This window comes from Gracilinanus agilis, chromosome 2 (genome assembly GCF_016433145.1).
Source record: "Gracilinanus agilis isolate LMUSP501 chromosome 2, AgileGrace, whole genome shotgun sequence".
NCBI classification, from domain to species: Eukaryota; Metazoa; Chordata; class Mammalia; order Didelphimorphia; family Didelphidae; genus Gracilinanus; species Gracilinanus agilis.
The window spans coordinates 414866451-414880399 of NC_058131.1; the positions used below are offsets into that span (position 1 = coordinate 414866451).

Sequence of the window (13949 nt, forward strand, 5' to 3'; positions counted from 1 at the left end):
TAATCTCTGTATGTCTCAGTTTCTCATCCATAAAATGAGAGTTTCTTTTCAGCTTTAAATCTATTATCCTGGGGGCAGCTGGGTAGCTCAATGGATTGAGAGTCAGGCCTAGAGACGGGAGGTCCTAGGTTCAAATCCGACCTCAGACACTTCCCAGCTGTGTGACCTGGGGCAAGTCACTTGACCCCCATTGCCCACCCTTACCACTCTTCCACCAAGGAGCCAATACACAGAAGTTAAGGGTTTGAAAAAAATAATAAACCTATTATCCTATGGAATGTAATGATGTTCAAAGGAGTGAGGTGGTCAGACATATAGTTGGAAGACTGCTTTGGCAGTTGTGAAGATGGATTGGAGAGGGGAAGGGCTTGAAGCAAGTAGAGCAGATAAGGTATCATTATAGTAGTCCAGACAAGATATGATGAGTACTTGAACGAGAGAAGAGAAAGTGTGAGTAGAGAAGAGGGCATGTATGAGAAAAATGCAGGGAAGCAGACTCTAAATGACTTGGCAACTAATTGGATACGATGAGGATGAAGGAGAGAGAAGAGCAGATGTCCAAGGTTTTGAGCCTTGTTGACTAGAATGATGGAGTAGTATTATTCAACAATAGCAACAGATTTGAGGAAGATAGGAGGGAGGATGGTTTACAGAATGGGGAAAAGGATAAGTTCCATTTTCTTTTTTTTTTTTAACCCTTACCTTCTGATTTAGAATCAATACTAAGTATTGGTTCCAAAGCAGAAAAAGAGTAGTAATGGCAAGACAACAGAGGAGGTGGGACAGTGTTAGGTAACTTGCCCAGAGTCATATAGCTAAGATTTGAGGCCAGATTTGAACCTAGGACTCCTGTCTGTAGGCCTGACTTTCCATCCACTGAATCTCCTAGCTGCTCTCTAGACTTATATTTTTGACATGTTGAATTTAAGGTGCCCCAGGATATTCAGGCAGAAATGTCCAAAAAGTAATTGTAGAAACAAGGCTAGAATTTGTTGGGAAAAGTCCAACTCTTTCATTTTTCAGAAGAATAAACTGCAGAGGAATAATATGACTTTCCAAAGTCATACAGTTATTTAGTAGCATTGTGTACTTGATTCTACAAAGGAAGAGGGAACTTTTCATTACTTTAAAAAATATATATGCCTCACCTCATATGCAATTCTAGGATTTCATTTAGAAGAGCCGGTGATTTCTCAAATTAATCCCCCAAAGTTGAAGTCCCTCTCAGCAGCATCTGATTAGAGTCTTTGTTTTTTATAATTTATGTGGTGATGAACCTATTTGACAAAATGTGCTTGGTTCCCTGGAGATAGCCCTCTTCACTTTAATTGCATTGGGTCCCTGTAAGGAATTTATTACAGCAGGAGAAAGAAAGATGAATGGCTCAAAGCCTCCATTGTTGTTGAGCAACAATCCCTGACATCATTGAGCTTCACTCCTGAATCCTGGAGCTGTCCCTGCACATCTGCTGAAGGGACAAAAACAGAAATGCCTTGGTTTTCAACCATTTGGTGCATTGGTAATTGGAGTTTCTTTTGCTTTTCTTAGAAATCAATTAACATTTTGCTAAATGGCAAATAAAGTTCAGGTGTTGCACTGTTTGTAAAGAAGGTTGATCTGATTTTGCATAAGATTTAAGCTCTTTGGGAGGACTATCTTAGAAATAAAATTTTTCATTTGGAAGATCATTCTACCCAACATGCCTAATTTGCAGGTGGGAAAACTGAGGCCCAGAGACAATCATTACTCTTTTTTATGGGCACATCCTTCCCGGTTGTTTCTACCAGATCACATAGACACACCTAGCTGTGCAATTTGAAACATCACTCTTATCAGTACTAGTATTCGAAAGGTACTTCATTTAGATGATAGGATCACATAGCTGGAAGGGACCTTAAAAATTATCTTAGTCCATCACCTTCATTTTACAGATAAGAACATTTGGACCCAAAGAAGACATAATTTGGTCACTTTCAAGGGTTGCACAGGTGATGTTTATATTTTAATTAATTATTTTTTAACTATCTGTGTGACAAGTAAAAAAATTCAGTATTGTCAGGATTCAGTTGTATTTCAATGATCACTTTGCCCTAGCCTACGCTACTCTCAAGCTAAAATAAAAGTCTCATAGGTATGTATCTGAACATTTAAGCTTATAGTAGTGTGACCAGCTTTTCTGAGTTCAATTTCCTTTTTCTGTAAAAGAAAGTAAATCAGCAAGTATTATCTCCATTTTTCTTCTTTTACAGAAAAAAATAGAAGCAATAATACTTGTGTTACCCATGGTAAAATACTTTGAAAACCTTGAGATTCTACATGCAAGTTATTATTATTATTAAAGCCAATTATAAATGTGAAGTTAATATTATTGCTTGATATCATACAGTGAGTAATTGGCAAGCCTGAGTCTTCACTCTCCATCTGCTGGTCTTTCCATTATACCATATGGCTTTCCATAGTAATCCTTTTTAAATTTACTTAAAATAGGTAAGTATATAGCTTCTCATCTTTCTTCACTCCATCCCCTAATGGAGTGATGCTATACAGTGATGCAATGTTTAAATTACCCACCTATTCAATGAATGCTTTCATTCCTCACAGCAACTAATACTGTGCCATGAGCAAAAATGGGTTGAGAATCATTGCTATAAATTGAGTAAGTTATTAGTATGTATTAGTAGAGATTGTCTAACAGGGACTTCCTATGCCACTGAAATCAGAGGACCAGATTCCTACCTTTAAATGTGCCAAAATGTTGTGGTAAGGGGCTGGGGGAAATAGAACAATTAAAGTTGCTCAATTATATAACAAAGTCTATAAAATTAATTAAAGTAGTTTATTATGATGGGGGGGAACCCCCACTGAATTAAGAGTAAGAAAATCAGTCGTTTGACTCTGGGCAGACAAGTTCATCTTTCTCTGATCCTCAGGCTCTTTTTCATCTGTAAAATAAAGTAGACTCAACCAACTGACAGTTATAGGCCTCTTCCAGTTACAAATTGTTAAGCTAGGATGCTATACTGGATTCTGATATATTTCTTAGCATTTTATTATCATATTAATTGGTTATAGTTAGTTCTTAAATAATTAATGTAATAAGAGTATTTTTACTTATATTATGCATTAAATAGTATTAGGAGTATTATGTATTAACAATGACTACATTTTACTTTGAGATATTTAAATTAATTTTAATATGCTGTCATTAATAAGGGACATAAACAATTTTATCCCTTTCTTAGTGAAAAATGGCTTTTCTACACATTTTTCCTGAGTATCTCAGTTAGTGTTCTTTTTCAGGACTGTGATATAATTTAACTTCTTATGGGTTTACTTGATTTTAAGCAAACAAAATATAAATATATTAAAGCTTCCACTTTATGTCAAAAAATTAGAAGTCTCCACTTTGAAGAAAATTTTATAAGATTTCTTTGCTTGTACTGTCCCAAGATTTGAACTGGATTACAAAATTTTTATTTGAATACTTTTCAGGCACTCATCTAATATTAAAAGATCAGGTAAATTCAAGTACAATGTTAATAGATATTAACTCTTTAGTTCTCTCCCACTGTTATTAATAATAAGAAACATTTAAATTACACATTGAACTTCTACATAAAGAAAAGTTATTAGTATACTTAAAAATGCCTTTTTTAGCCTAACTTTTCTACCTTTCCTTCTATCTCAAAGAAAGTAAAAATGATTTTTCTATTCCTCAATCCTATTCCATCTCACCCTGGCTTCTATAAAGGTAAAGAAAAGGGAATAAGCATTTATATAGAGCATACTATATGCTAGCTCTTTCCAAATATGATTTCGTTTGATTTATAGAGCCTTAGCACATGAATTATTTGGTCCCCTTTATTTCATTTTCAATTTCTTCCTTCTTGTGACTCCATCAGATATGTTCAAGTCTTGCCCTATCTTTCAAGTCTTCTCTTAACTATAATACTTCCCTAAAATACCATAAAATCTTACGTTGGAAATGGCAGTAGAAGTCCTCTAGTCCAGTCTTTCACTGCAGGAATTCCTTCTAAAAACATCTCTTCCAAGTAGTCATATAATTTGTGCTTGAACTCTACAAGTCATAATTAACTTATTTCCTCACAAAGGTAACTCATTTCATTTTTTGACTGCTCCACTAAATTCTTTCTTACATTGGACTGAAATCCTATTCCCTTGTAACTTAGGATCTGGGCAGATAGGTGGCACAGTGTATAGAGTGCTTCGTTGAAGTCAGGAAGATTCATCTTCATGGGTTCAAATCTGGCCTCAGATACTAGCTGTATGACCCTGGGCAAATCACTTAACCTTGTTTGTCTTAGTTTTCTCATCTATCAAATGAGCTGGAGAAGGAAATGGCAAACTACTCCAGTAACTTTGCCAAGAAAATTCCAAATAGGATCATGAAGAGTTGGACATGATTGAAACAACTGAACAATAAGCAACAACAAAAACAAAGCAGATGCATTCAATGTATTGTTACACAAAATCAATCAACAATAAAATTTAGTGTTACAGATCTGTAATTTCAAGAGATCTAAGTAGTAGTCTAGTCTAATAACCTCATTTTACAGTTATAGAAACTGAAATCTGGGAAGGTTAAATGACTTGCTTAGGCCCATACTGATAATAAGCTTCAAAGGTTGACATTTGATGTTCCTGAAGCCTTCCAATGATGATGACCCCAAGATTGCCTTACAAGGAAATTACTTCCATTTTTATGACTAAATATAAGAAAGTTTTTCCGTTTAAAATCAATCTCTCTTCAATCCCTTCCCTCCTTAATCCAATCCTACCCCCTGCTCCAACTTTGTTTTCCCCTCTAGGACTAAGCAAATGGAATCTTTACAAATGCCAGATCTTCAAATACTTAAAGACTTATGTCTTCCTTCTAGTATTTTTCTTTTCCAGCCTAAATATTCATGGTTTCTACAGATGACATGCCATAAAATGTCATAGAATACTAGAAAACTGTGTGTCTTTTCACTGTTCTAGGCATTAACCTCCTTTAAAAATGGTGGGGGGAGTGTATTATTGGTATTTTGTTAGGGATTTTAAAATATTAAAGTTATACTTTAACATTAAATATAAAATAAACCATTAATAAAAATAATTACTATGTTAGTACTATTTCTAAAAGTACTTGTAAAGGTACAAATCAGGAAAATACAAAATTTGATTGTAAATTGATCAAAACCCTCCCAAACATAACATTTCTTTAAAAAAAAAAAAGGGAAAAAGCTGTTCATTATCAAATGAAGCTTAAGACAAAATAATGTATTTCTTTCTGAATACAAAGGGACTTAGATTTTTCTATGAAATATAATTACACAAGGTAACCCTGCTAGAGGGCATGAGTGTGGAGTCCAAAAAGTAGTGCTGAGTTCAATCTTAGGAGTAGCTGGAAGATTGTGAAGACAATGCTTCCAACAATACCTTCTACAATCTTTGTACCTGATCAGGAACCATCATTCTCAGTCAAAGGGTATAGAGAAGATTTGGGTAGGGGTGTGGCTAGCATATAAAAAAGTGCTTTGAAACCTGTACTATTATTATGATTTTCATGGATTGAAACCAATTTACTCTGAGTTTGCTAATCAATTTGCTTCCACTAGCCTTGAGGATTTAGGCATATTCTAACTTTAGGTGGAGTTTCAGGCATGTGTATATATACTACCTCTTGGATTATCTGGCTCTGACTATAATTATGGCCTAGTTTATTTAAATATAGTTCTGCATAAAGTTAGTAGGGTAGACTTGTTATCTTGAGGGTTTTCCAGGTGCAGAATTCTTTGATTTTACTTTTCTATAATTTTGGGCCTACCGGGAAAACAAAAACTTCAGAATGTCAACTAAATTACAGAACTTTTTTTATCTTTCAAGTTCTTCCATTTTTGAATTTGTTATATATTTTTTCAAAACTGGTCATGATATCAGATCCAGCATGTATTCTTCCTTTACTTTTAGTTTATCTTAGCTTTTCTTTAAGTATAGCCTTTTAAAATGTGTTTTAGCATTTTAAATTTGTCTTAATTTCTTTAGATAAATTACAATAGAAACTGAATTTATTTGTACTAGATTACTTTATATCTTCAGAGTTTGAATAGTATTCTATCATCAATCGACAAGCATTTGTTAAAGAAATCTAAAATATAACACAATGGAGGAAAAGCAAATATTCTTGAATACTCTGCTAAAGGTATATAAGTTTTGCAGTGAAAGAGGTATTTTGCAATCTATTAACTTATTCTTAGATTTGTGATCTCATTGATGTGGGTACTCCTTATACCTGTGTAGATTGAAATCCCTTTAATGCTTTTTCATCCTGTGGGATTCTTCTCCATGCCTATTCTGTAAATCCTTCCTAGATGATCCACCCTGGAGGCCTTCCACTGTTATATAATTTTTAAAAAATATTTTGAGTGCACTAAAACAGCACCCCTCTGCTGTTATTCATTTTTGATTCATGGCTGTTTTTCTCATATGTGTCCTTTAATTATACTATCCTGAATAAATTAGAAACAATGATAAAATTATGTTTACTAAATTGTAATGTTGCCTACTGGTTAGACATTTTGAAAGATAAAAAGCCAACAATTATTGCTTTGAATTTGCTACTTCCCTTTCAGTTACTTTGAAAAATTATAAATTCCATTTTTTAGAACCATATAGTCTTATCATGAATATTTTTGAAGAGATGGCTTACTAAAATGGTTCTCATAGTTTATTATATAATAAGAACTTTCAGAAATATTGAAATTTTTACAAAATTCAAAAGCTGTGTTTTCCCACCCTTACCACTCTTCCACCTAGGAGCTAAGACACAGAAGTTAAGGGTTTAAAAAAAAAGCTGTGTTTTTTTTTCCCATTTCAGCCTTATAGAACACCTGTAGAACACCTTAATAAAACTTAAGTATGATAATTTTTGCCAGTGCCCTCAATTTCTCTACCATGAACGAGGGGAGGCATCCTGTAAGAATCTTCACATTGGAAGATCCGATTAGTTTACAGTAATGACAAAAATTCTTCCAATTGTTCTTCTCCTTGCCACACTCTCATACATACCCTACTGTTTGAGAATCCTGGAGTTGGAAGAGACACTAGAAGTATTTTAGTCTAATTCCTATATGAAGTATAGCTAGTTCTTCTCTAGAGACATCCCCAACAAGTGATCACCTAGCCCCTGCTTGAGTAATTTAAATAATAGGAAATTCATTTCCTCTAAGGCTGAGAATAGGCAAATTCTGGCTATACCACTAAGGCATATACACTAATGTTGGAAAAGATAGCAGGACAGGACCAGGACTGATGGGTGAAAGTTGCAAAGAAACATATTGTCTTGGTATAAGGAAAAACTTCCTAAAAATTAGAGCTGTACAAAAGTGGAACAGACTGCCTTGAGAGGTGGTAGTTTTCTTCTCCTTGAAGATCTTCAAGTAGAGGCTGCGTAACCATTTGTCAAGTATGTTACAGTGAGAATTCTTTTTGTATGTAGGCTGTTCCAGAAGTCTGCTAAAGTCCCTTCTACCTCTAACATCTGTGATTCTGAGATCAGGATTCTCTGAAGCATTGTATCCAAATCTGAGTACCATAGTACAAAAGGGACAAATCTGAGTGTGTCTAGGGTATGGTTCTCAGGACAGTAACTGGTCTGGGGAAAAAATGTGATATAAGCCATAGTTAAAGAATTAAAGAAGCCTAAAAAAGACTTCATGGAGTTGGGGTAGGGCTGCATACCTGTCTTTAAACAGTTGAAGGGTTGTACCATAGAAGGAGACAGACTTGAAACCAATGTCACAATAAAACAAATTTCTGTCATATTTACATATATGTGTGTGTGTGTATGTATACACTTTCCAAGAAGTGGAGTTATCTGAATGTGGAACTGGTTATTTCACAAAAGTTTCTTGTCACTGGAAGTGTTTAAACAGAAATTATTTTAGAAAAGATTACTTCATTTGAAGAAAGATTAACCAAGGTGATCTCTAAGCTTCTAAGCTCACTTTTTAACTTCATATAATAAAGCTATCATAATAGGATACAATTTATTGTTAAATTAACAATGTATATGGTAGAATGACAAATTTTAGCTACATTAACTTTAAATGTCACAGTGACTGAAAATTTTGATAGCATTTACTTAGATGTTTTTATATATGTCGTTTCATGTCTCTAGCTTCCCCCACCCCAGTACTTTTTTTTCAAAAAGGAACTACATAATTGTATTCTTTCTCCTCATTTCATAAGTTGTGAGAACACTGCTATTAATGCCACTGAAAGGCTGTGTTTCTATTGTGCTTTATCTCAGACAACATAAATAATTTATTACAAAGATATTTTGGGGGACATGTAAACCTTAAATTATTTCAAATTGACTTGGGTCCTCAGTTAAAATGTTTGGATTTAAAAAAAAATAAAATGTTTGGACTTTAAAATCACACATTATTAATGAAGTTTTCATAGATTTTTCTTGAAAGTTTTCCACAGAACTATTTTTATACTGTGTGGACTATACTTAATTGATATAGCATGTAGATCCTTATAATTATGCCAAATTTTGCTCTTTTGGAGCAAGTGATTATTGTGCTAAAAACATTTCACACTCTGGGTTTAGAGGATAATAATAATATTTTCCATTTCAAAGGCATTTGAACTAGGTGTTTAAAATGCTTTGTAATTGTATACTAGTAAAAATAATTCTCATCTAATAGTTTCATATTTCATTCAATAGCAATATGTTTCTTCAGTAACATATTTCCTATTTTTTATATGTGAATTCTGTTAAACTTTTCTTAGCAGCAATCTGTATACCTTGTCATTACTATGAAAAACCAGTGATATTATCATGTTTAAGTGATGTATTGCCTTAAAGAGCTGATCATTCCACACCTTCACATATATTGAATAGTATCTTTTATACTGCATGTATTATGGAGAATTCCAGCCCTTCCTGTTAGGTCTCCTAAATGATAACTAAGTAATCTTCCTCACAACAGATGTATAGGAATGATCATAAGTCACAGCCTCCTTACATACACCATGTTTCTCTCCAATGTTCTTTGAGTCACCTACAATTTAGATTTTTGGGATAGGGCTCCTAGATTCACAACCATAAAATACTTCTGGAAGAACATTTTAACTGATGTCTTTCCACTAGGGAGCAGCTTAAAATAATTTAAAGCACTACACAATTTCTCTAAAACACAGCACTAAATGCTCTCTTCCTCCTATTCAGTCCTAGACCCAAATTTACATTCCTCTGATCCAACACGACGAACTGGCCATCCAATTGTATATGCAGAGTTTGGTTGAAAGGTCTTTTTTTTTTTTTCTTCCCTGCTGTCATTGATTTCCATTGGGTAAACTTTTGCAGGAAAGGGTAACAAGGTCAATATCTCTTGTCTCCTTCCCACTATGACCACCATTTCCCACTTGATAGCTCATTTAATCCTGTTGAAATTGCAGGCATATTTATTTAATATTGCACCAAATTGATGGTCTGACTACATTGTTGATTCCAACAACATTCCCAAATCACTAATCAATCACTTCCTATATAATATTATTAGTTTCATTTTTTTTTCTCTGAGATTGTCTAGTGCTCACCACAAAGAGTATTTTCTGGTTCTCCTGGAAGAAAGTATTTATGATCTATAAAACCACTGCAACATGGCCAAAATATCTCCATTCTCCCCTGTGTCCACCTTTGCACTGAAGTCACTGAATTATCAAAACATGCTGATTTGATTTGGAACATTTTATAAAATTCTTTGTAGCATGCTAATCTGTCTGTAGTCTCTTTTGCTCACAAAATGGCCAGAAGCTTTCCTAAAATTATTTGTTTTAACTCATATTACTATTTGTTTCTAAATCGAGTTGAAATATTGCTCTCCCCAAAAAACCAACAACAACCTTCCTCCAAATTTTCTTAATTTGGTTGAAAGCACTTCAAATTCCAGTTACCTGGGTTTGAAACTCCAGTCATACCTGACTTTTTCTTTCAATTACTCTCCACAGCCAAATAGTTGTCAAGTTTTGATAATTTTACATGAGCATCATCTCGCCTGTCTGTCCCTTTCTCTTTCACCTGTTGCCTGGACTACTGTAACAGTGTTTTAGGTATACTTCTTGCTTCCAGTCTCTTTATTCTCTCCAATCCATTTTCTACACAATACCAAATTAATATTTCTTTAAACACATGTCTGATCAAGTCATTTTCCCCCAACACTTAAAAAAATCCTCAGTTCCCTGTTACCTCTAGGATAAAACAAGACCTCCTCAGTCTGGCACTTACTTTACAACATTGTTTTCTAGCCATAGCCAAACTAGCCTACTAGCCATGCCAGAGCTCAACATTCCATCTCTCCTCCCTGGGTCTTTGCCCAGGCAGTACTCCTAGTCTGGAACACTCTCCCTCCTCACCTTTGCCTTAGTCAGTTCCTTAAAAGTTCAGTTCAGAAGGCATCTTCTACAGGATAGTTTAAAAAAAAAATCCTTCATATCATTCTAGATCTCTCCTTTCTGAAATTATTTTGTATTTGCATATATGCTCAGTCTGGATACATTGTATACCCTAGAAACTTTTCCTTTTTTTTTTGAGGGGCTGTTTTTTATTGTTTTTTTCTTTATATCCCCAGAATCCAACACTTTGTAGGCACTTAAAGACTGTTACCAAAAATTAACCCTTCAAATTAGAAATGAATTTTCATAGCATTGATACATTTCTATGTTGGGGCAAACGATGACATTTCTAGCCATTCCCTTTTTGATCAGTTCTTGGGGGTGTTTATACTGTTAGTAAAGTATTCCTAAAATTTACTTCTCTTCATAACCTAAAAGCTATTTCACTTCCATTAGAGGCCAGAAAGGGCAAAAGGCAAATCATAGTGCAAATTTTAAAAAAAAGAGGTTAAGTTTATTGACCTCATCTATCCAATTACTTAGACTAACAAACGTCTTTGCCTTAAAAAAAAATCAAATCTTTGAACAGATGTATTTAAGTCTTCTGACAAGTTTAGTGCCCAAGAAATAAGTAATTAAGGGAAAGGGGGTGGGGAATATGGAATAAATCTGTCCTCTATCACTACTTGTACAGTACTAATTCTTCAAGTTTTACAATTCAAACACTATTGCCCATTTTGAATGAAAAAACAGTAAAGGCCCAGAACCCAGGCATTGCAGGATTTATGTCAGAGGGCCTTTCTACAAAGCATCATTTGTGCAATTTACACTCCTCACCCCTTCCCACCCCACTCCGCCCCGCAGCGCTTAGAGGCAATGCTTTGAAAGGAAGACATCCTTGCAAACAACCAAAAGCCAGCTCCACAGCACCTGGCTAAGACTAAAGTTATGCTAAACTGGTAAAAAAAGCATCTTTAGGAGGTTTCCATGTGTGTACATATTTGGTGCTGGAAAAAATGGAAATGGCTTCCAGGCCGGAACTGGGGCCCTCCGAGATTTTTTTTAAAACAGTATTTTTGTGGGGATGGGAGGGACCCCTGAGGGGTCTCCCTACCCGGCTCTGGGGTGGGCGGCCTTAGAACCCCGCACCCCGTCCTCCCAGCCACAGCCTCGCGCGCTGGTGGGCACGTGCAACCCTAACGGTCCCGAGGCACCCCTCAGCGGTCAGTACCGCGAGTCGAGCGCGCGCATCCCTTTCCCAGTCCCTCGCGTCCCTGCTTCGGACCCTTGGCACTGAAGTGAAGCGCCTGCTCCTGGTACTGTAATAGCTCCTGGATCATCGACCCTTTGTTTCGCCGCCTTCTCTCAGGCAGTTCCTCCAATCCTTTTACAACTACTGGAGGTGTCTTCGCCCTATTTCCTTTGTTCCTTCTCCTGCCCAAAAGAAAAAAAAAAACACCCCTACTTCCAGCCGCCATTTCCACTCCTCGCCCTAGCCCAGCCGGGCTGTGGCCGCTACTTCACGCGAGAGATTCCCGGCGCGCGATCGGCCGCGGGCCGTTATTCCGTGATGGGGGAGGGGGCAGTGCCTGCGTCTCAGAGCTGCGGACACCTATTCCCTTTTAGTACCTGCCGCTCCCAAGAAGGCATCTGGGAGGTCATTCAGGGCTCCCTTCTGAGGAAGAAGGGTACCCCTAACTCGCTTTCTTCTTGCCCCATACATTACCCACCCGGTTCCCGCCTGCCAGCTCCATTTCGCCTCCTATTTCCCCCACCCTCTCCTGGTAGCCCCGAGCCCGCCCCCTCCCGGGCAAAGCCGGTCCTTTCCCAGCCCCGGCCGGCCTTGGTCCTTTCCTCGTTCACGAGGCGGGCGAGCGGGCGAGCGGGCGAACTAGTGGCCGCAGCTGCCCTGGGAGAGCGCGCGGCGGCTGCGGCGGCGGCGGCGCCGGCGGGGTGAAGGAGGTTGCCATGGTAACCGGCAGCAGCAGCCGCCACAGCAGGGCCGGCCCCAGCCCCAGCCCTAGAGCTCAGTGTGTGGGTGAGAAGCGGCGAGAGCGGCAGCAGCAGCAGCAGCAGCAGCAGCAGCAGCGGCGAAGGCTCAGCTTTTGAGCCGCCGCCGAGACCGTGTAAATCGGGAGCTGCTCCGGCTGCAGGATGGAGGACGGATTTTCTAGCTACAGCAGCCTCTATGACACTTCTTCGCTGCTCCAGTTCTGCAACGGTAAGGAGAGAAGACCTGGGGGAAGTGGGAGGGCGGGGGACTCGTGTGGTTGTGTTTGTGTATAGAAGCGTGTGGAGAGGGGGGTGTACTCTCTTTGCTTCCTCTGCTCCCCTCCCTTCCACACCTAGAGAACCTCTCTCTCCGATCCCTTGCAGTGCTCGCGCCCCAGTCCCTTTCTTCCTCCGGCGGTATCCTCTGGCAGGGCGGTAGCTGGGAGAAGACCGAGATCTCCCGGGGATTCTGGCTGCAAACCTGGTCGTGGGGAGAAAAAAAAAAAGAGGGAGGGAAGGCAAGCAGGAAGGAGCTTGTAAGCTGTTGCTGCTGCTGGTGGCGGCGGCAGTGGTGGCGGCGGCGGTGGCCGCTGCTTATTTCTGCTCCCAGATTAGCTTCTCTGGAAAGGGAAAGGAGGCTCTGAAGGAGGGTAGCGGGGAGTGGAGTGGGGGGTTGGGGAGGTGGGAAGAATACTTCTCAGATGACTCGGGGGATTCGGTCCATCGGGCCTCTTTCAGGCTAAAGGGACAGCCATGCTAACCTGTCCCACCCAGAGAAAGAGCAGAAACTTCTCCATCTCCTAGTAGTCAAAAGGAAAGTTTAGTTTGCTTCAGTGAAAAAGGAAGTGTTTATTGCAAAAAAAGGGGGAAAAGTTGCATTTGACTTCGGAGTTTTGAGGGAAAACTCGAAATTTTCTATTAGACTAATACTTTCCAGCATCCCAACAAGTGACCACTGGTCATTGTAATTGTGGTGTTGTGCAGAACCGCATGAAATAGAGTTCATGACATCCTCTCCAATCCCTCCAAGGCCTATTGAATAACCAGCCACTCCATCTCCCTGACGTGGAAAAACTACTGCCCACTCACTAAATTTGTTCATTTGACACGTGTATAGTTTATCCAGTCCCATAAGGGGGGAAGGTTCTTATCAGAAGTCTTTCGAAGTACAACTGTCATTAGTGCTTAAAAAAAACAACAACAAAGTGATATCCAGTGCTATTCTCTGAAATTACTTCAATATATATCCCAGGATTTTTTAGTAAAGACAAAAAAAATTAAAAACTATATAGATACTCAACACTGGCCAATTTCTTAGTAATTCTTTTAGAGTGTAGCATAAGGAAGCTAAAATAGTGATTTGGAAAATTAAGGTGAAAATTACTAGAGAACAAGGCAAAATGTTACTATTTAACAAACATGTTGGGGTTTTTTTATACATTTCTTTAGAAACTGCTATAAAACAATACAGAAACAAATCACTTAATATTAAAAAATGAGTAGGAGAATTAAAGTAGTTATTTGTTAGAAATTTACCAAATACAATTCTAACA

The 13949-nt window shown here is 37.8% G+C and overlaps 1 protein-coding gene across 3 annotated transcripts in view; it reads left to right on the forward strand.

The window, feature by feature from the left end:
• EML1 (EMAP like 1) overlaps positions 1 to 13949 on the forward strand; it is a 269917-nt gene that overhangs the window by 78590 nt on the left and 177378 nt on the right. For 2 of the 3 annotated variants that reach the window (XM_044664596.1, XM_044664594.1), the window contains exon 1: positions 12559 to 12625. The exons of the other annotated variant lie outside the window; for it this stretch is intronic. In XM_044664596.1, coding sequence (XP_044520531.1) covers positions 12559 to 12625 — 67 coding nt within the window. Of the gene's footprint in view, positions 1 to 12558; positions 12626 to 13949 lie in introns of those variants that run through there. 3 annotated transcript variants of the gene reach the window in all.